At 43.7% G+C, this 23,267-nt stretch overlaps 1 protein-coding gene across 1 annotated transcript; it reads left to right on the top strand.

Moving 5' to 3' along the window:
- Window positions 1-4,455: 4,455 nt before the first annotated feature.
- LOC146554255 (tissue factor-like) lies at window positions 4,456-23,012 on the top strand. The gene is made up of 7 exons (XM_085256109.1): window positions 4,456-4,627; window positions 5,846-5,960; window positions 17,984-18,073; window positions 18,904-18,995; window positions 19,342-19,520; window positions 20,045-20,210; window positions 21,772-23,012. Exons 1-7 carry the CDS (start codon window positions 4,561-4,563, stop codon window positions 21,906-21,908), a joined length of 846 nt encoding a protein of 281 aa, XP_085112235.1. The 5' UTR covers window positions 4,456-4,560; the 3' UTR covers window positions 21,909-23,012.
- Window positions 23,013-23,267: the final 255 nt, after the last annotated feature.

Raw genomic sequence — 23,267 nt, 5'->3', positions numbered from 1 at the left:
CTCGGGACAGCACTTGGCTGAGCACAGCACAGAAGGGATTAGTGGTGATTTTCAGAGTTTGCTTGGGTGGATGTTTATTATTCTAAAAAGAGAAGAACAGCATCACTGCGACTACGCAGGCAGGCTTTGGAGACACTTTTCTACAGTAGTTTTCTGTTTACAAAATCTGCATTGAATAGACTGAGAGCTCACTGTATGTTGTGGGCTGTAGAGCCCACCAGAGACAGTGTTGCTGTGTTTACCAAAGTATTCCTTCGTTTAACAATGTACGTATGTACGTAGAGGTTTTGCTCTGTCTGATAGTTTGTTTGGGGTTTTCGGCCTCTTCGTCTTCGCTGGGCCTCATTGAGAATTAAAAGCCTTAAAAGTTACCAGATGCAAATTCCAGAGTTGGAATCAACTGCATATGTTGTGTTTGCTTTATTTGTTATGAAGTAATGAGGAAGCAGGCCTCACCACACCAGGAAAATACTTTCCAGTTAATGGTGCATTTTAGCCTCTGAAAATGGAGAACTGCGCATAGAAATGGTTTTCATTCTTTAAAGGTTAATGCAATACTTTTGTTAAACCCTTCATTTACTGTTAAACTGCACTTAAAAAAGGAAAAACAACTACTTTTGGACCTGTCACTATGTTTACTTGATGTAAACACTGACTTGGTTGTTGAGCAGTGAATTTTACAAGACTGGCTGCACCATCACACTGATTTCGTGTTGCATGTGTGCGCTGGTGTTGGTGCTGCAGTGATCAGAAACATGTGTCCGGGCTCTCATTGTTTACAGCAATGCTTTGTTTATTAACCAGTGCTGAGAAGAAGCAAAGCAGATGCTCCGACACTTTAACGCAGGAAATCCTAGAAGAAACGACACACGCTTTACCACGTAAAGCTGTTTCCAGTATTTAATCCACATCATCATCGTTTCCTTGACAAAGTGAAATGCACAAAACAATCCTGGAGTGAAGCTAACCAAAAAAGACAAATACTTTGTACGCTTGTGGGTTTTTGGAGTAAGTGTGTGTTCCTGCGTACATGTGGAGGAGGGTCCAACGTTTGTCACTCTGGTGCTTACATGATACCAGAAGGTTTCATGGAAATGACTGCGACTGCTGAACTTTTCCCACATAGTTACTGGCTCCCAGTGAGGCTTTTAGATGATCTGAAATAGGTGAAATCATGGGAAGCATGAATTCCCACAAGCATATAAAAGAGCTGACTGTTTTCTTCACAGCCACATTCCTTGGCATTTTTCCCTGCTCTGCTCACCCAAGGGACTAATGGATGGAGAGCAAAGGGAAGGTAGAGTCTGTAAAAGTTCTCATAAATGTCTTGTTTTTTGTTGCATTTGTACAACCGACATTAGAACAACAAAGTGATCTATTTTTAGTTTTTTAACTAACTAAAAGCCTCAGTTCTTCCTCACGGTTACTTCAATAGCTTAGTTTCTCCCAAGTTTCCGAAAATATTAAATAATTCATGTTTTTATAGATGAAATATCATCAAATGATAACCATGCATTTATATGCACTTAAATATGCTGACATTTTGTCAGACTTACAGCTGCCAGTCATATTCCAAGATGAAGCTTTGTTGGAATTATAATATACATTATTAACATTTCTACCAAATGAACAATCTACATTTCATGTTTCTTGGCAGGATCTCCTTCATCCTGCCAAGAAACCTTCTGTCCTGATGAATACAAAAGAAGAACACCATCACCCTCAGCCGACAGTTCTACTCTGGCTGAGGATCTAAATCTCTTTTATGCCCGTTTTGACAGGGAGAACACCGACCCTGTCCTGTCCCCTCTCCCCTCAACCGACCCTGCTCCGGTCCTGAGCACTCATGAGCTGAGGCGTGTGTTCCGGAGCATTAACACCAGGAAGGCGGCCGGGCCGGATGGAGTGCTGGGCCGGGTGCTAAAAGACTGTGCTGCGGACCTGGCGGACGTCTTCACCTCTATATATAACACCTCGTTGTCCTGTTCACTGGTACCATCCTGTTTCAAAGCAGCAACCATCGTTCCCATCCCAAAACAGTCAAATGTCACATGTCTGAACGATTTCAGACCTGTGGCACTCACCCCCATTCCCGCCAAATGCCTGGAGAGACTGGTCATTAAACACATCAGAGCTGCTTTTCCACCATCCCTGGACTCGCACCAGTTTGCATACAGGGAGAACCGGTCAACCGAGGATGCGATCGCCACAGTGCTGCACACATTACTGAAGCACTTGGAACACAGGAACACCTATGCACGGCTCCTCTTTGTAGACTACAGCTCGGCTTTTAATACCATCCGGCCATACAAACTCCGTCCCAAACTCCACCAACTGGGACTTAACTCCTCTCTGTGCAACTGGATTGTGGACTTCCTCACTAACCGTAGACAGAGTGTCAGAGTGGGTAAGAACACCTCTTCCACCCTTGTGGTCAACACCGGTGCCCCTCAGGGGTGTGTTCTGAGCCCTCTGCTATACACTCTCTTCACCCATGACTGTATTTCCTCCTGCGCGTCCAATCTCATTGTTAAGTTTGCAGATGACACTACAGTGCTCGGACTTATATCCAACAATGATGAGACAAACTATAGGACAGAGGTGCAACAACTAGAGTCATGGTGCCACGACAATAACTTGGTCTTAAACACCAAAAAGACCAAGGAGATCATTGTAGATTTCCGGAAGAGGGGCCATAACAACCATCTGCCTCTCTTCATTGGCAGTGAGGCGGTGGAGAGGGTGAGCAGTTTTAAATTCTTGGGGGTAACTGTGACCGAGGACCTGTCCTGGGGCAACCATATCACCTCAGTTGTACGGAAGGCCCAACAGCGCCTCTACTACCTGAGGAGACTGCGGAGCGCACACATTCCCAGATCTCTGATGTTGAACTTCTACAACTGTGCCATCAGCAGCGTTCTGACGTATGGATTTCTAGTGTGGTTCCCCAGCTGCACCAAGGCCGATCAGCAAGCACTCCAGCGGGTGGTGAAAGAAGCTGGCAGAATTATTGGAACAAGTCTGCCAGAGATCAGTAATATCTTCCCCACTCGCTGTCTGAGGAGGGTGCACAGTATCCTGCGGGACCAACATCACCCTGCGCGCCACCTTTTCCATCTGCTGCCCTCAGGGAGAAGGTACAGGTCTATACAGGCCAGAACATCCAGACTGGCCAACAGCCTGTATCCACAGGCTGTGAGGCTCCTGAACTCTCTGCCCCCCTCTCACGGACAATAACCATATCCAACTTCTTAATAGCAATGAACTGGTCTGCATTGGTGCATCATATCTTTATTCTCTTCCCCCTCCTGCCCCCCCCTCTTTCTTAAATAGATAACTATCATATCTGATATCATATCTCACAGTACAATAATATTGAATGGGTTGCATTGTTGTATTTTGTCATGTTTCTCAGGTCTTTGTCTGAATTTCTACGAACATTATTGCTAAGGATTGTCTTATTGCATTGGAGTCACACTGGGTTAAATATGTACACTTGGGTTATAAGGGGTATTTTTTTTTTTGGGTTGTATGGAAGCCCCAAACGCAATTTCATTGTTCTTGACAATGACAATAAATAAATAAATACTAATACTAAATACTAAATCAAGAGCTTTTTGAATGCCCAACACATAAATCTCACTGCAGTGGACTGAATCATGTGTACTTGCTGGTTCTTCACCTGTTCCATAGTGAGGAGAAGTATTTGCTGCAATAACATCCAGTCATCCCTAACAGGTTTTTTCAAGCTCAAGTATACTGTAGCAAATGTTTTGGACCTGACTGTGAAATTGGAAGGTGAGAAATTATTCTTACAACATTTCTAAACCTTTAATTTTGTTGGCAGTGACCTTTTCACTGACACAAACATGTGACTTTAAAATATGAACTGAGGCTCTGGGTGAGCTGCAGTGTATTTCACACATGTTTATGGAAATATGTCTTCACTGCTGAGAACTTTAAAAGTGTTTTGGGAAATGTTTCAAAGCGACTGAGCAAAAATTGTAATAATGCATCCTATTTTGTACTGTGTGGTATTTGTATGCATTGCTGCTGAGTGAAACTAGAAAGAAACAAGTTTCCCGGCAACCTAGAAGTTAGTAAAACTGAACCACTCACACAAAGCCTATTAGTTGTCAAGGCAACAGGGCATCAAACTGCGTGCACTCACAAAAACACCATTGAAGAGACAGACCGTGGAGTGCAGGCGAATTCCTTTCCACAAAGAAGAACTTCATGATAAGACAGGTTAAATGTAAATATAAGCATTCTTTTGCAAAAGTTTGCACACTGCATGATCGCAGTCCAATTCCTGTAAACGTCGTAAAGGGGATGAATAAGAAGGAAAACAGTTCGGATTGAGCAAATTGTTTCAGAACATCTCCTCCCCCATTCCCCAATGTTGAGGCAAACATGTGGGAAGGATCAGCATACCCCACCCCATTACCCTTGTGTGTGCAGCTGAACGGAAGCGGCACCAATCCTTTTCAGCTCCTTCTGCTCTCTTCAGCTAACAGATCAGGACAGATCAGGACAGAGAAAGGACACGCTGGTACTAACATGGCAACTGTAAAAACTCTGCTTTGGCTGGGACTCTCTCTGTCTGCCTTCGGCATAACCACTGCAGGTAAAACACACAGCACATGATCGGCAGACAGACAGACAGAGGCGACTGGTGTTAGACATTTTACCTAGACACCAGTGTCATGTCTCGTTTCAGTTTTAGCATATCACATATCAAAGTTTAGTCCTTACAACACAGCAGGCTCTACTTCATCTGATAGAGAACACAGACAGAAGAGTTAAGCATCTTACACAGGACTTAAAGTTTCATGCTTGGTATTATGATGCAGTAAAATGTCCAACAATTACAGATGTTCTGAAATATTGCAGAGAATCTGAAAGAAATTTAGAATATTTAGAAAATAGCAGTGGGATGGTCCCGTGGGTTTCTGGTCACATTTGAAAGAAAACTGCTTTTGCATTTTTATTCTTACTCTGATGGCATCTAGCTTTCCATCAAGTTTTGCTCTCACTGACTGCTTATGCAAAATTAAATATTGGTTGTTTGCTAATTTTCTTAAATTAAACAGTGACAAACTGAGCTTCGTCTGGTAGGAACACGTACTGTTGTGTAATAATGTGATATTCATCGCATCACCTCTCCTTCCTGTACTCTGAGATCCTCCTTCTCGCTTACTGTCATTATGCCATCTGCTCATCGGACCCCCTCTGGGCTTCAGAGCCTTGAACCGATTTGCCCCTCATCTTTAGCTCTCCCACCACCATGTTTGAAATATTGATTCGCTCTCAGTCTGAAAACTCTGTTGTACTGACTTTTAATTCTACGACATCTTCCAACTTTTATTTGATCCATACTGTGACTTGTAATTGAATTGCTTGTATTGTAAACTTGAGTGTTTTGAAAGGCGTCTGTGAATAAAACATATTAGTAATGGAGTACTCATTAACCATTCCATGACGGTGCACAGATGTGGGGATTTTCTAAATATGCTGAACTAAACAAAATCTTCCACTACAGTTTTTAACAGATGCATTCGCTTTATGATTTTATAAAATGTATAACTTTCTGTTATGTAAAACTCTCATTTTGGACCTGTGCCTACCTTTGCTGACTCGCAGACTTTAATTTGGTTCTGATTACGAGTATGAAGATGTTGAGGGAGTTGTCATCATTTTCTCCAGCTTAAATAAATGGTTCATTAAGATCCTTCATTCAATTCAGTTATTGTAAAATAAAAACAAACACAAAAACCCAACGAAAACAGGAAGCAGGAGTCATGGAAAACTGGAAAATACTGACGATGTTTTATTTTATTCACAGATGTGAACTCAGTCCCCAGAGCACAAGACGTCCACTGGGTGTCTCTGGACTTCACCACACATCTTCGCTGGAGTGTGACGTCCTCTGACTACACATACACTGTCAGGTTCTCACGGTGAGACACACACACACACACACACACACACACACACACACACACACACACACACACACACACATTTTGAACCTCAAAGATGCCTTTAAACTTCGGGTATTTTGAGGCTCTTCCTCCTCAGTTTGTGGAGGAAGTAGAGTTGTTGTTGGGCTTACAGTTTTTTCTGATTGCGTAAGCACATTTTTTGTAACTATTGGCTAATTTTGCAAAACTCTTCACACAAATAAGAAAACCTGTCACCCAATCATCAAAACATTGTAGTTCTCTTGCAAAAGCAAACACAGCTGGATTAACTCTTCACACCTTCGTAAAAATGGTGTTTCCGTATCAAACAGTACACACAAGCCATCATCTACTAAGCACACAATGCACCAACTGCACACTGATGGTATGAATACAAAACACTTCTGGCTTTTGCTTTCTCTGTGCACAAGGTAGGCTATGTCAGTTTGAGCTCATACTTCTGTCATAGATCCATAAGCATAGAGGGATCCAAACTTCAATAGTTTTAGAGATTGTGCTACAGGAATCACAGTTAGGGTTTAAGCATTCAGAAAAAACTGTAAAACTATTCAGACTTATAGCAAAACCACTCACTGAGTTTGCAAAACTAAAAGCACAAAAACTGCTTTGCACTCAGTTTGCAATTTTGTAACACACACTTTGCAAAACTGTAGGCACAATTCACTGCACAACACTCAATTACCAAATTTCCAACACACTCCTAGCAAAAGTATACACATGTATGGCTATCATTAACACTAATTTGCCAACTGTCTGGCACACTTTCACATGTGAAAACTTTTTTAGATAATTAGTTCACTTTGCAATCAGCCTAAGCACTATAATACAGGTAAGCTGTGTGTGCGGAGTACAATGGAGGCAGCAGGAAGAGTGAGAAGTAGAGGAGGCCGAGGAAGAGGACGTGGAGGTGAAGAAGTAGGATGAAGAGGACGACAAGGAGGAGCAAGAGGAAGACGAGGAGGGGGGAGAGAGGCAGATGAGGAGGGGGGAGAGGCAGATGAGGAGGGGGGAGAGGCAGATGAGGAGGGGGGAGAGGAAGGGTAAGAAGAGTAAGAAAGAGAATTGCTGATGACATCAGAGCTACAATAGTGGACCATGTAATCAACCGTGGAATGACCCTGAGGGTAGCTGGCCAACGGGTCCAGCCTAACTCGAGCCGCTACACTGTAGCAAGTACCATAAGGACATCTTGAAATGAGAATCGGTTAGTACAGTCACTTTGCACAAAGATTTGTAGCACTGCCATATGCCAATGAGAAACACACCAATACCATTGATGTAAAAATACTGAAGTTGTTACTTTACAGAATTGCTAGATGACCAGATGCTGGGGCAGAGGAAGCATGTTCACTGCAGACCAAGTAACCCATATAGTCATTATGGCGATTGCAAATAATCCTATACTTGGAAATAAACACTTGTGTTTGTTTTGATGTGTGTGAATAAACACCAGTACTTGAAGTTTGGATCCCTCTATGCTTATGGATCTATGACAGAAGTATGAGCTCAAACTGACATAGCCTACCTTGTGCACAGAGAAAGCAAAAGCCAGATGTGTTTTGTATTCATACCATCAGTGTGCAGTTGGCGCATTGTGTGCTTAGTAGATGATGGCTTGTGTGTACTGTTTGATACGGAAACACCATTTTTACGAAGGTGTGAAGGGTTAATCTAGCTGTGTTTGCTTTTGCAAGAGAACTACAATGTTTTGATGATTGGGTGACAGGTTTTCTTATTTGTGTGAAGAGTTTTGCAAAATTAGCCAATAGTTACAAAAAATGTGCTTAAGCAATCAGAAAAAACTGTAAAGATTGTGCTACAGGAATCACAGTTAGGGTTTAAGCATTCAGAAAAAACTGTAAACGACCAGTGAGGCTGTTTTCTTTGACCAAGAGAGACCTTCTGAGATGTGCACACCCAGGAACTTGGTGCTGCTTGCCCTCTCCACAGCAGCACCATTGATGGTTAGTGGAGCATACATGGTGTGAGCTCTCCTGAAGTCTACGATGATCTCCTTAGTCTTCTCCACATTCAGGGAAACCACTATTAACTCTTTTAGTAACTTAACGCCGGTAGTAGGTCTCATCGTTGTCGCTGATGTGACCTACCACAGTTGTGTTGTCTGCAAATTAGATGAAGAGGCTGTGTGATGATGTGCAGTCGTGGGTCAGCAGAGTGAAGAGAAGTGGGCTCAACACATCCTTGGGGAGCAGTGTTGGGAAGGTTACTTTTAAAATTCCACTACAGATTACAGAGTACATTGACCCAAAATGTAGTTTGTAATGTATTCTGTTAAGTTACTCAGTGTGATTATTTGATATATTCTCGTGCTATTTATCCTACTGCTCTGTGATTTATTACTATTACTGAACGTCTTTTAACAGCTGTTAGAATGTATGAACACATCACTCCAGTTTCAGCAGATGTACACTGGCTCCCTGTAAAATATCGTGTTGATTTTAAGAGTACTTACTTTTAAAGTTTTAAATAATATGGCGCCTAGTTATTTAAACAAACTCCTCAACATGTATGACCCCAAAAGAGCACTGAGATCATCTAGCCAGATGCTCTTAGCACAACCGAGGGCTCGTTTGAGATCAGGCCTTCGCAGCAGCAGCGCCCAGACTCTGGAAGAATCTGCCAGAGGAGATTCGTACTGTAGAGTCTATTCAGTCTTTTAAATTGCGTCTTAAAACTCACGTCTTTACTTTGGCTTTTAATTTGAGTTCAGTATGAGTACCATCAGGCCTGTTTTATGTTTGTATTGTTAATTCACTGTCTTCTTGTTTATCTGTGTTTCTCTGTTGTTTTCTCTTGTTTTTAGCCGATTGTGAAGCACTTCGGTCAACCCAGTTTAAATGTGCTACACAAATACATTTTGAATTTAAATTTGAAGGCTACTCGCCACCGAGCTACCATTGGTTAGTTCATAGTGTCAGGCTCAGGAGGGACTCGGAGTCAGACCGTCACTAAAGTTCACGTTTTATTTACACACACAGACACCAGGTGCGAATATATACAGGTGAGGGGGCACAGGAAGAGGGTCTCCGGGAAGCACAGGCACGGGAAGAAGAGGGCTATGTACAAAATCCACTGAAGCTCAGGTAGCTCGGACTCCGGCTTTAGCTCACCAACGGCGGTCCTCAGGCTGGCGAGAATCCTGGCACAGAGAGGAAAGGCAGGTAAGTAGTGGCACGACAGAAACTCAGAAAAAGGCTCAGATAGGTGATGACACTGACGAGTGTTACACAATAATCCAGCGAGGAAGCACTCTCAGCAGCCGCCTTAAGAAGTGAGTGAGATGATTGCTTGCAGGTGTCCGAGCCAGGGGCTGGAGCCGTCATGACTCCGCCCCGGTAGAGCGCAGTGCAGGGGAGAGAGAGAGATGCAGCACAACAAAAACACTTGTAGCCATACAGAGTCAGCCGAGAAGGCACAGGGTCATGACAGTACCCCCCCCTCAACGGGAGCCCCTCGGCGACCCACCCGGCTTACCCGGATGCCGCCGGTGAAACTCGCGGAGCAGACCAGGAGCCAGAACCGCCGACCGGGGCACCCAGGAACGTTCCTCTGGCCCGTAGCCCTCCCAGTCCACCAGGTACTGGACGCCCCGCCCCCGCCGCCGAGAGTCCATAACGCGGGTGATGTTAAACACTTCCTGCCCATCCACGAGCCGGGCGGGCGGAGGGGGCCCGGAAGGAGGGCACAACGGGCTGGAGAGCACGGGCTTGACCTGGGAGACATGGAAAACATTATGGATACGCATATTGCGAGGCAGCTTCAGACGGACGGATACCGGATTGACCAGGGCCTCAATCTCGAACGGACCGATGAAAGCCGGGGAAAGTTTCTTCGACTCTGCACGAAGGGGAACAAAGCGTGAGGAGAGCCATACCTGTTGCCCAACTGTATAGGCAGGCGCAGGGATCCGGTGGCGGTCAGCAATCTCTTTATTGCGCTCCGCCGTCCGCAGCAGAGCGGCTCGGGTGGACCGCCAGGCCCGGCGGCACCTGCGGAAATGATGTTGTACTGATGGGACGGCATGCTCACCCTCCACGGCCGGGAACAGGGGTGGTTGGTAGCCCAATGAGGCTTCGAACGGCGACAGTCCAGTGGCTGAAGAGGTCAGGCAGTTGTGGGCGTACTCAATCCAGGGGAGCTGCTCGCTCCAAGTGGCCTGGTTGAGAGAGACGACACAGCGGAGTGCCGCTTCGAGCTCTTGGTTGGTACGCTCGGCCTGTCCATTGCTCTGAGGGTGGAAGCCCGAAGAGAGACTGACCGCGGCGCCGATCTGCATGCAGAACTCCTTCCAAACCCGAGAGGTAAATTGGGGTCCCCGGTCGGAAACGATGTCCATCGGAATGCCATGAAGCCGGAAGACGTGGGTGGTGAGCAGCTGGGCGGTCTCCAGGGCTGTAGGGAGCTTGGGGAGGGCAATGAAATGAGCCGACTTAGAAAAACGGTCAACAATAGTGAGGATGGTGGTGTTACCGGATGACGGTGGGAGCCCCGTAACGAAGTCCAGCGCTATGTGAGACCATGGCCGTCCTGGCGTGGGGAGTGGTTGAAGAAGCCCGGCGGGTGGTCGGTTGGGACGTTTGTTCCGGGCACACGTGGCGCACGCCATAACGTACTCCCTGGCGTCCTTGTCCAAGGTGGGCCACCAGAAAAACCGCTGGAGGAAGGTGATGGTGCGGCAGGCTCCAGTGGAGTACCTGAGGTCGGACAGCAGCAGGGACAAACAACCGACCAGGGGGCCCGTCCCCGGGTCGGGGTCAGTATCCTGGGCCTCGCGCACGAGAGCTTCGATCTCCCATGTGACAGCTCCAATAACACAGGTAGCTGGAAGAATCGGTTCTGGATCGGAGTCTCCTTCTGTACTGGAAAACTGACGGGAGAGTGCATCGGGCTTCACGTTGCGCGACCCTGGTCTGTAAGTGATGGTGAAATTGAATCTTGTGAAGAAGAGGGCCCACCTGGCTTGTCGTGAATTTAGGCGTTTGGCGGACCGGATGTACTCAAGGTTCTTATGGTCGGTCCACACGATGAACGGGTGTTCCGCGCCCTCAAGCCAGTGCCTCCACTCCTCCAGGGCCAGTTTGACCGCTAGCAGCTCCCGATCACCGATGCCGTAGTTCTGTTCTGCGGGTGAGAGACGACGAGAAAAGAATGCACAGGGATGGAGCGTACCTTCAAATCGTTGAGACAGAACTGCTCCCACTCCAGAGTCCGAAGCATCCACCTCCACCACGAACGGTTGCCTGAGGTTGGGCTGACGGAGGATGGGGGCGGTAGTGAACTTCTCCTTTAGTAGGGAAAAGGCCTCCTGAGCAGAGAGGTCCCACTGAAAAGGAACTTTGGGAGAGGTAAGCGCAGTGAGAGGTGAGGCGATCTTACTGTAGTCCTTTATGAAGCGTCGGTGGAAGTTGGCGAATCCTAGGAACCGTCGGAGTTGCTGGCGGTTCGGCGGTTGAGGCCAGTCCACCACGGCCCGGACCTTCTCGGGGTCAGGTTTGAGATCCCCCTGAGCAGTGGCGTGTCTAGAAAATTTTTGTTGGGGGGGCCAGGTAGGGGCACAGATTTGGAGAAGGGTGGCAGATTTAATTGGCAGATAATGTTTTAAAAAAAAAATTCTACCAACCCTTAACCATAATTCAATAATCCTATAAACCTAATAACCAAATGCACTTTTAACTCTTATTAGAATGAGATTTTAACCACTACGGTGCAAAGTTTTTAGATACTGCGTTGATAAAGTACAAGAGATACAATCAGTGCTTTGTCAGTGTTTACTCAGCATTCAAGGACAGCAATATTTGCATAGTATTTTTACTGACATATAGTGCACATATGTTTTGGGCAAAAACATTTTTGAAAATTAAAATACGAACATTTGTAACAAACAATTGACAAATTAGCCAATGCCAATGCAAAACTTTATCTGCCTGTTAAAAAAAGAAGATAATCTTCTCACAAACTGGTGTTTGATTTTGAAACAGGAAAAAAGTGGGGAAACAAATGAAAAGACTAACATTTGAATAAAACCTGAAAGCAAGTAAATACTTTCTATGCTGCCTTATGGTAAACTTTGCTAATATTGATAAAGAACAACACTGGCTGATGATAAAATACATTCAGCTGGCATGGTGACACTGCCAGTATTAACCTGCAGGGCTGGACTGGGACAAAAAAATTGGGCATTTTTACTACAGACCGACCCACCAGGTAGTAAAGCCATAAAGACTTTGACTGAAAACAAACCCTGTTGTGACAGTGATGTACAGTCTTGTTGGTATATGTATGATTTCTATACATTTTACGTCAGATAAAAACTTTGGTTGTAAGATTCAGATAATTATTTAATAAAAACTAGGTATTTTAAATGAGAATAAGAAAGAAAAGTATTTCTTTGTTCCCCACCTTTCCCTGTTAATGCCCTACCTGCCCCCCTGGCAAAACTTTGCTAGACCCGCCCCTGCACAGTTACCAGCTGTCAGCTGCTTAGAAAAGGATCCTGGTGTTATTTCTCAGAAACAATGTATAACTTCCCTTCAACTCATTCATGTCACCTAAAAGGTAAACCTGTTTCTCCATCACTGTTCAGCTCTGATGATCCAGTAAGGACATCTCCTGGTTTCATCTTCATGTTTCCCTCTCACCACATATCCAAACCGACATCATGACCAGCAGCTTTACAGCTGTGGCTCCAGCAAACATCAGCTGATACTAGAAATTAATATTAAATAAATTCTAACAACAGCTGATCAAGCTTAAACGTGCTGCTGTTGTTTAACGTGACATCTGCTGGTTTCCTCTTTCTGGCGCAAAGTGGGCGATAAACAAACAAGAGAGAAAAGCCGATCAGCTGATCATTGATCAGTTTCATGATTGAAGTAGCAACAGGAGAGGGAGGGGGGGAGAATGAGAGAAGAGGCAGCTGTGCAGCATAAAGACAGAATAAATCCAGCTTTGTGTCTTTTTTCCATTCTAGCTAAAGTCCGGGACAAACTGCGTCTCTTCTCAGCTCAATACGAAACGTGTAATATTTTCTCTGAATGAGGGACCATTCCATTTTTTTAAGGAGCCGTTGGCAACTCTACTAACTAACCTTATGAATAAAATAAAGTTCACTATCAGTAACATCATAGCACCCACCCAGCTGTATAAAAACTCCGTCAAGCTGGCTAGAACGCAGTATGAGTTATTGCAACTGACAGTAAAAAGTCAGCAACATGAAAATAAACTCCACCTAAACTTGGTTTATATCTGACCCAGATAGACTGCAGCTCATAACTTCTTACCTGAAGTTCAGTTCACCTGACACTCGGACTGGCGGCTGCCTCGGGGCTCTCCTCCTGCCTCCCCTTCCCTCATCCACCTGCTGCCTCTGTGGAAGCCCCGTCATAGCCACCACCAAACAACTGAGTTATTTCTACACATCGACCTGCATCTGGCCAATCCACCACCTCTCATTGTTCATGCCATTACAAAAAAAATAAAAAATAAGTCACTGGGGATATGCCCGGTATGCCCGATGGCCAGTCCAGCTATGTTAACCTGCAACCAAATCTGCAACTCCATACAGCAATGTTACGACTTAGATTATATCTTATAACTCATAACTCTTATGTTAGCTGCCCTCAGTAGCATACTGTCTGAAATATTCCACAGCTGCAATAATTCTTTAAGTGTTATTTTTTTCCTTGGTATTCTAATTTCACCGAAGTTTACTAAACTCAACAAACTTAATATTACTTACCGGGACATTTATTCTGTCCTCATTTTCTTTCACCGAAAAATTGTTTCCTGCAGTGCCTCTTTCGTGCTTGGCTCTCCTACCTTTGCTAACGTGATGCGCATAGCGCAGAAGCGATGCTGCATTCACTTACACTCGGATATCTGAGCGTCACCGTGAAAACATAATCGGACATTTGATATTTGATTGAATTTTATTGTTTTGCCTTTGGGGTGGCACCTGGGGTGGCCAGTCTGGTTTGGGGGGTGGCCTGTGCCCCCCCAGGCCACCCCGCTGGACACGCCATTGCCCCTGAGAGATGATATAGCCAAGGAAGGCCACCGTGTCAACGTGAAATTCACATTTCTCCGCTTTCACGAACAACCGGTTCTGCCTCACGTGACTCTCGTGCTCCGCCTGGGACTTAGAGAAAATGAGAATATCATCAAGGTACACAAAAGCACATCGATTAATAAAATCCCTCAGAACATCGTTAACAAGGGCCTGGAAGACCGCGGGCGCATTGGTTAAGCCAAAGGGCATGACGAGATACTCATAGTGTCCGATATGAGTGTTGAAAGCGGTCTTCCACTCATCTCCCTCCCGGATCCTCACCAGGTGGTAAGCGTTTCGCAGGTCCAGTTTGCTGAACACCGTGGGGTCATGACACATAGACTGCAGACTGTTAGACTTGATGGACAGCATTAACAACCTGCTAGCTGCAAGTGATCACGAGCAGTTCTGAAAGTAACACCAACTAGATTTCTAAATCTTAATATAAAATGAGCAACAGTAGGGGGGACATTAGGTGAGGCTGCACTTTTTGCAGTGATCTTGTATAGAAAATTATTTCTTTATTAGTAATATGTTTTCTTTCTGTCTTCTTTCAGAGCTGCACGTGATTATTTGCAGCTAGCAGGTTGTAATGCAGCCTTCATTAATAGTAATAAATCACAGCAATAGTACATCGAAGACACTGAAGTGTTTCTTTAGGTTGGAGTCTTTGACGCTGAGAGCAGCTTGGTTGCTGGATGTATTCCATTACCCGTATTCAGCGTTCGTATGCTGGAGGTGTTGCTGCTGACCCGTACTGCCTGCTGTCTTAATAATAATAATAATAATACTAATAATAATAATAGATTCCATTTATATAGCACTTTTGAGACCCTCGAAGCGCTTTACAATGCCACTATTCATTCACTCTCGCATTCACACACTGGTGGAAGCAGCTACAGTTGTAGCCACAGCTGCCCTGGGGCAGACTGACAGAAGCGAGGCTGCTATATTGCACCATCGGCCCCTCTGGCCAACACCAGTAGGCAAGTAGGGTAAAGTGTCTTGCCCAAGGACACAATGACCGAGACTGTCCGAGCTGGCGCAATCTTCCGATTACAAGACGAATACCCAACTCTTGAGCCACGATCGCCTCTTCCTGTCAGGAAATCCAGCAACTAGTTACAGAGCGAGGTGCTGATCCCCAGCTGATCCAGTTCACGTCTGAGCTCCTGTGGAATGATCCTGTTGAATGTTGAACTGAAGTCTATGAACAGCATTCTGATACATGAGTCTCTCGTGTCCAGGTGTGTGAGGGCTGAGTGAAGGGCAGTTGAAAATGCATTATCGGTCAAGCAGTTTGACGGGTATGCGAACTGAAATGGATCCAGATGTTTTTTGGTTTCCCACAGTGTGTAAATCACGGCAATCCTCCTGGCACAACAGTGTACACCACGGCTATAAAGTTAGTTGGACCAGATTTTAAAACCAAGGAATATATCTGGGCCAGATATTGTTTAGCAGCCAGTCAGCAGCAGATCACGATAAGTTTCAAACCAACACAAATGTATTGAAAAAAAGTTGTTTATTATTTTTTCCCTTTTAAATCTTGTGACATTTCACACATGCACATGAAAAAACATATAAATGAGCTATAGCTGAAGAGAGCCTGCGCTAGTAGCAACACTTTTTTTATTCACATTTGAAATAAAAAAATAAAAAATATTTGGACAATTCCCTTTCAAAATAAAGTTCATACTTATGTGACCCGGACACATCTTAAAGTGCATTTAACAGAATTTAAAAAGAACAATCAATCCTATCAAAGCTATCAGTGCACAAACCCATAGCAGTAACACATATGAATACAACATTTACTGCTGCACACTGAGGGAATGCAGGTTTGTTTTAAATCAACAGTACACAAGTCTACAGTAACCTGACATTTGTTTTGTTTGGCCCTTCTGTTAAAACACTAAATGGGTCTCTGGCAAAACTCATCACCTTTGTGCGTAGAGCAAGTCCATCCAATCGACCAGAAAACTTCTCTTTCAACCTCGCAGTGAAATCAGTCATCACATCCATGACTTGTGCCGCAGATGAGATGCTTTTGCAGAGCCCTGGAAAATGCAGCAACCGGCCTGTGCTCAAGTCGGTGGTGAAAGGTTCGGCTTGGCTTGGAGTGCACGCATCTGTTCCACAAGCTCAGTGTCAGTTTTGCCTCTGCCTTGTAGTCCCACATTGAGGTCATTCATGTTTTGAATATGTCGCTCAGAAAGCAGACACTGGCCATGAAGCTGTTGTCCTCATGCAGTTCAAATGTGTTTCTGCTGTTTTTTTGCCTGCTGTTGCAGAGGAAAGTTGTGCTCTCCTCTTTGAGATCACAGAAATACTCCAGTGCACTGCCTTTGGACAGCCACCTGACATCATTGTGCAATAACAGGTCATGGTGCTCAGCAGACATTTCTGAGAGCAGCATGTGGAATAAGCAGTGCTGGAGGCTTTAATCAATTGTAGCCATCACACTGTCCATTGTTGTTTTGAGCTCTGTGCTTAGTTTTGCGCACAACACCATCTGCTGCACAATGCAATAAAGGTTTGAGGTGCAGCAGCCAAACCACTCACTTTTCCTGCCATGGATGAAGCCATGATGATCTACTCACCAGAAGGGTGGTGGTTCGATCCCAGGCTCCTCCAGTCTACATACCAAATATCCTGGGGCAAGATATTAACCCCATGTTGCCCTCCGATGCATCCATCGGAGTGATACAAGCACTAAAACCTTAGATAAAGTGCTTGTGTGACTGGGTGAATGCACAAGTTGTGTAAAGCGCTTTGAGTGCTCAGTGAGAGTGGAAAAGTGCTATATAAGAACCAGCCCATTTACAAGCATACAGACATGCTTCATTACCACTGTCCTCAAAAAAAGCTGAAATCTTCTCAAAGATTATCTCGCCAGCTGTGTGGTTTATTTGTTTTACTCTGCGTTTCTGCCGCAGGCAGGGCCCGTCGGAGGTTGCTTCTGGGCCTGTGGCCCTTTGAACAGGTTTGGTGAACACTAGATTACTCTGTTTGAGCTGTGGGACCAGATCGTTGGGGCGGACCAATTGTTGGCGCAGTATGTTTTGGGGTTTGAAAGCCATAGAGCCACTTGTGGCCCACGTCACCCCTACTTCTGGCCCATATATTGACATGAAGAAATATAACGCAAGAGAGAGAGAGTACCAGTGTGTCTATTTGGTAGTTCAATGAAAGGCTTCGGTTAGTTAAGAGTGAGGGGAAAACATTTGCAGTTTTACCTTGTTATACAATATTTGAAATTAAAAAAAAAATGGAAATGTTTGTGAGTGTTTTCTTGTTTGTTTGGGTTTTTTGTACTACTTGAACACTAAAGTGGCCCTCCAATGAGATGACAGTGCCCGCAGTGGCCCACAGCACATTTAAGTTTGAGAGAAAATGCGTCTCAGCCGTTCCAATACTCCTGACACATGTGGGGCAGCTAACGGTTTCCGCTTAGGCAGCAGTTGTCCCGTGGATTACCTGGTCAATTCTTTACGAGCCTTCCCAGCTTTGGTCCTAAACTGACACAACACTATGTTAGTTTCTAATGAACATCTTTAACAAGATCATACAACTCATGGGGTTCAATGGGAAGTCAAGGTGGCGAGGGAGAGCCAGAGAGCCCCATGAGCTGGGAAGACTAAATATTTCAAGTGTCCTGCATCTGTCATCGAGGAAGAACACCTAGAACCTAAAGAAAGAGTTCACACCTACAGGCAGGCAGTCACAGTGATAGAGTGATTCAAATAAATAACTGAAAAAGTGAATTAACCTCGATGTATTGCTTGCATATATCATGACTATGTGTACAGGAGGAAATATTTGCTTGCCAAAAAACAACACAATCCAGACATGTCAAGCGGAACATTTCCATTGAGTTTTAAAAACTGTTTTCATAAGCGCATGTCAGTAACTGCCGTGTGACTTGCAGTGAAGATGCTGACTGGGAAGAAAGTCCTAATTGTATCCAAATATCAGCATCAGAATGTGACCTGACTCAGTCCCTCAAGGCCTCGGATAGGTAAGAACACTTCCATCACCCTTAAACACATCTGGTAGGTTTACATCGAGCTTACTTTATACTTTTACTTTTGATTTTTTTCTTATTGTCAGCAATATTTGTGCTCTGTGATTTTACTCAAGAAAAGTTATATGTACACTACCAGTCAAACGTTTGGACACACCTTCTCATTTAATTGTTTTTCTTTATCTTTACTTTACAAATTGAAGACATTAAATCATATGAAGCAACATATATGGAATTATGTAGCAAGAAAAAAACATTGATAAATACCCTTTTGCTTTGTTGACAGAGCTGCAAACCCTCGGCCTTCTCTCGGTGAGCTTCATGATGTAGTCGCCTGAAATGGTTTCGCTTCACAGGTGTGACTTGTCAGGAGTAATTTGTGGAATTTCTTGCCGTTTTTATGGGATTGGGACCATCAGTTGTGTTGTGCAGAAATCAGGTTGGCAGAATGAGGTCAACAAGTTCTCATCATCTCCTCCTTCAAGCCTGTTGGAAAACCATTTCAGGTGACGACCTTACGAAGCTCATCGACAGAATGACAAGCGTGTGCGAAGCAGTAATCAAGGCAAAGGGCGGCTACTTTGAAGAATTTAAAATACATTTTTTGAGTTGTTTCACACTTTGTTGTTTACTACATAACTCTATATGTGTTCATTCATAGTTTTGATGCCTTCAGTGAGAATCTACAATGTAAATAGTCATGAAAATAAAGAAAAATGACTAAATGAGAAGGTGTGTCCAAACGTTTGACTCGTAATGTGTTATATAAGTGCAGATGAATGTGCCTCCAAAGCATATGTATTCTTTGTGTCCCTATTTCACAGGGCCTACTTTGCTGATGTTCAAACAGAAATCATGGACATGGACTATGAACTCCCTCACACTCAATCTTCCAGGTTCAATCCCTATAGAGAGAGTAGGTTATATATGACACACACACACACACACACACACACACACACACACACACACACACACACACACACACACACCCTTAGCCTTCACAGCTTAATGTCAATCAAAGCCTGGACCTGATCAGGTCATCCATGCATCCTGATCCCTGTTGTGGCTGAGCCCATAATGTCAAGGCTACCATACCTGCACCAATCAGGCATTCTGCATAATGTTTAGTAGAGCACCCATCCACTCAAAAACTCACTCGCTCTAGTAATGATGTTGTAAACTAACTGAACTGACTTTTAGCGCATGAATAAACCTTTGCAGGCAGTCTCAGCATAACTGTTGGTTGGTCCTGTCCCCAGGTAACATCAGTGCTGTGAGTTTCACTGTGGCGCCATTGGATGACAGAAGAGTAATAGTGAACATCACTGATCCTTTAACCTCCATTTATGATCGTGGGAAGCAGCTCAGCATCAGAGACATTTTCAAAAAAGATCTTAATTATAAGATCCGCTACTACAAGTCTGGAAGCACAGGAAAGGTAATCTGATGTTAACGCTAAAAGTGAAATGAGCTGCAAATTATGTTGTTAAACTGAAAAAATTACACCTTTTTCATGTAATTCTGTTAGTGCTCCACGTTAGGCTTGCTCACACGAAGAATATGGGCTAGCAATGGGCCTTACTATGGGTCCCTCTCTGCTTAGTGTGGTCAGCCCATTCTATAGGCACCCACACAGTGGGTGGGTTAGTTAGTTAGTTAGTTAGTTAGTAACAAGTTCATCTGGGCCTTTAGATTTAGGGCCTATGGCTAGTTTCATTCAACACTGGTCAGTATTACCAATGTAATTGGACATCTTCTAAAAATCCAGAACTGCAGCTCTAAGAATTTGAAATAAAGAACAACAATGTGGCATTTGTGTGTGTAGGCTAGCTGTTTTCTGCTGGGCCTGGTCTTACGATCAGTCAAATGAAGACTTGACCCAAACATCCAAATGTCTGCTTGGTTAGTTGGTTAAATGTTTACAGATGAATGACAGTAATCTGTCCTGCTGTTACCCCTTAGAGAGATGAGATATCAAACTCAAGTATGAAAGTGATACCGGGGCTGGATAAAGGAGAGAGTTACTGCTTCATGGTGGCAACGTTCATCAGATCCAGACCCAAAGCCACTCAGCAGGGATCCTGGAGCATGCAGCAGTGCACAGAAAGTTCCCAGGACAATCTGCAAGGTACACATATTCTACATGCAACTCTGTAAACTATTTCAGCTTTGGTGAATACATACTGAAATTTGTTATTAGTTGTTTCAATTGCAGCTTCTTCCTCTTTAAGTACTCAAGACCAGAGTAATAAACAACCAGTGTATATCAGCATTAGAGGGAGAGTGCTGCCCCCTGCTGGAAATTAAGACACCTTAATTTGGTATTTTGTCAGATTTGATTTGATTCCATTGGCTTCATAGTATCGTGGTTAACACTTGGAGCCTTATGTGAAAAATCAACAGCTCACGATTAGGAGGAGGCACACCCAGCCTCAGTGGGTCATAAGCTAGTGTACTCCGAGTGCTGTATAAATAGGAGGGCACTGAACATCTGTGCCAAATATGTGGAGTCATCCACTGTGACAACTTTCTCAGACATAAGGGACTGGCTGACAGGATGTGATTTACAGTTTTTTACAGACGCTAGGACACATTTCTCAATACTTAGGTCACGTTTGCAAAACTCCTCACACAGTGAGCACAACAGAAGTCTATGTGGGCTAAACTGAGGACCAGTTATCATTGTTTTGGCACAAAATGCATTCAATGACTACATCTCTCAAATTTCATGAATTATCTTCTCACTCAGACACAACAACTGCCAAAAATCTTTGTACGGACAGGACATTTTGCATGTGCTTACATACTGTTTTCAAAACTGTTAAACTTATGGCCAAAACAATAACACAATGCAAAACTTGAAAAGACAGCAAAATTCAACAGCAATATTTTATTGAAACATATTTTAAATCTAAAAATGCAGTTTAACCAGCCACAGCTGATTCTCATTGTAGATGAACATCTACACAGGTGTTACTCCTTCAATTTTTCAACTCCTTCAATTCTGGCAGCCAGAAGATTCTTTCCTAGGTGTGTTGCCCTAGATGACATAAAATGTGATGTGGATGAGAACCTGTGGCCAAATGGAGGAGACCGAGTAGATTAGCATTACTATTGTATGTGTATCAGTGGATGGTGTGTATATAAATACTTGTATTTTGGGATTACTTAGTGCAAAAAAATAAAACTACATAAACAAATATTAACGAATTCTGCATGATGTCTGATTCATTCCAGTAACATATATTGAAATTATAAACAGAGATGTGTCCTTGTTTTACACAAGAAAACGCTGTGTAATGCTACATGTTGTTAGTGTTTTTAGGTCATTGTTTTGTGGATGACAAAGTGTGTTTGTCGGCTGTCAACCTTTGCTAGTGTTCTGGAAGAATGAGTTTATTTGAGACCTGAATGAAGTGTTTTGGTAGTTGTAGTGCATTTTGAATGTGAAATGAACTGCTTTGCCAAGCTGACGGTCAGTTAGGAGGATTGTGTGAAGAGTTTTGCAAAAGTGACCTAAGTATTGGGACATGTGTCCTAGCGTCTGTAAAAAACTGTAATGATCTCCCCCTCTCTCTCTCTCTGTGTGTGTGTGTGTGTCTGTGTGTGAATGAGGCATGTTGTATAAAGCACTTTGAGTGCTCAGGTAGAACCAGTCTATTTAACAGTGACCCTCGTTCTTTCTGCAGATTTGAGTGTTGGAGCATGGGTTGGTGTAGGCTTCATCATGTTAACAGTCCTCATCGTCATCGTCACGGTGACCGTCCTCTGCTGTCGCCAGAGAAACAAAACTCTGCAAACGTCTCAGTCATCAGCACCAGTGTAAAGTGCTTGGGTTAAGTTTGCTCTCTGAAACCAAGTTTACACTGTATTATGGGTATTATTTCTGTATTTCATATTCAAGTTCTTTACTTAGTTGACACTGAAAGTGAAAGACTTCATCAAGAATTTGGTCTTTCACATTCACCAGTGTTTGTCCTTTCATTTGTGTGATCATCGGGTACATCAGGAAAACAGTAACCAAAACCAGTCTGCTACAGCAAAGTCGTGATTTGTGTCTAAATGACTGGATTATTAGAATGTTCATGCCTGAAGTACGGCATCATTTATTAGCTTGTCTTCTGGCGGAACCTGCGTCCAACCCATGCGTTTGCATGGAGCTCATTGGCTGTAGAGTAATTTTCATTAAACAACATTTCTTTTTCTAAAGTAACTGAAATATATCATTAAGTCACAATCACAGTTTATCTGTAATCTTCATTTGTAAAAAACGTTTAAATGGTTCAAGATTATAGAAAAAGCAAACAGTTTGACAAATATTTTGGTAAATGTGCAGCACAGTGGTTGGGTGGTTAGCACCTGGGTTTAAATCCAGCATCTGGCTGGAGCCTGTCCTTTCACGTCATGTCTGCGTGGGTTCTCTCTGGGTACTCTGGCTTCCTTCCACAGTTTAAAGACATGCAGCTATTGGGGTTAAGTTTGGTGAATCTAAATTGCCCATACGTGTGAATAGTTGTCTGTCTCTCATTTCTCCTTGCAAAACCTTACACCTTGGTTAGGCTCTTGCCCACTGTGACCCTGAAATGGTTAAGTAGAAGAAGATGGACGAACAGCTGGTAATTGAAGCTGTTTCAAGTTCGTTTTGATGTCATATCTGCATCAGCTTGATGTGCTGTTTTGTCAGGGGTTACTTAGGAAGACTTTCCAACATATTTGTGTGTCTGAGCCAAATCTTTTGCCTTTTTCTTCTTTTTGACCCATTATGTTTCAAATTTGAATGTCCAGGTCTTATAAATCACCACTGGTGGTTAGTGAACACAGTGGATTATTTAGCAGCTATTTTCTCACGAGTGGGGGGAGACAAAAGGTCCATGGATTATTCTATTTGTATATAAATAGTGTTAAATAAAAGCTGAAGATTACTTTACTACTTTTATCTCATCTTGTTGTTTTCATCGATCACTCAGATCCCAAATGTAGCAGAAACATCAATTTCATACTTCTTCCAACAGCCACTGCTGGTGGGCCTTCCTGAATCCATTGTACTCATTTCCAGTAAACAAAGACTGGTCTTGGGCCCAGCTGGCCTGCCCCAGCACCAGGAATCCAGCGCTTCCTATGCTGGAGCCATGTGTCAGTAGATGCAGTTACAGATCCTTTTTTCAGCTCTCACTATGTAACATTG

This window comes from Mchenga conophoros, linkage group LG18 (assembly GCF_057382185.1).
Source record: "Mchenga conophoros isolate Kocher_MC1m ecotype Shallow Benthic linkage group LG18, M_conophoros_male_GT1.1, whole genome shotgun sequence".
NCBI lineage: Eukaryota > Metazoa > Chordata > Actinopteri > Cichliformes > Cichlidae > Mchenga > Mchenga conophoros.
This window is presented reverse-complemented; position numbering and strand designations above follow the sequence as displayed.

Bases quoted from the DNA above. Each gene is read 5' to 3' on its own strand.
- LOC146554255 (XM_085256109.1), top strand. From the start codon at position 4,561: ATGGCAACTGTAAAAACTCTGCTTTGGCTGGGACTCTCTCTGTCTGCC. The intron at 4,628-5,845 runs GTAAAACACACA...TTTTATTCACAG, and splicing joins CTTCGGCATAACCACTGCAG to ATGTGAACTCAGTCCCCAGA. The intron at 20,211-21,771 runs GTACACATATTC...TTCTTTCTGCAG, and splicing joins TTCCCAGGACAATCTGCAAG to ATTTGAGTGTTGGAGCATGG.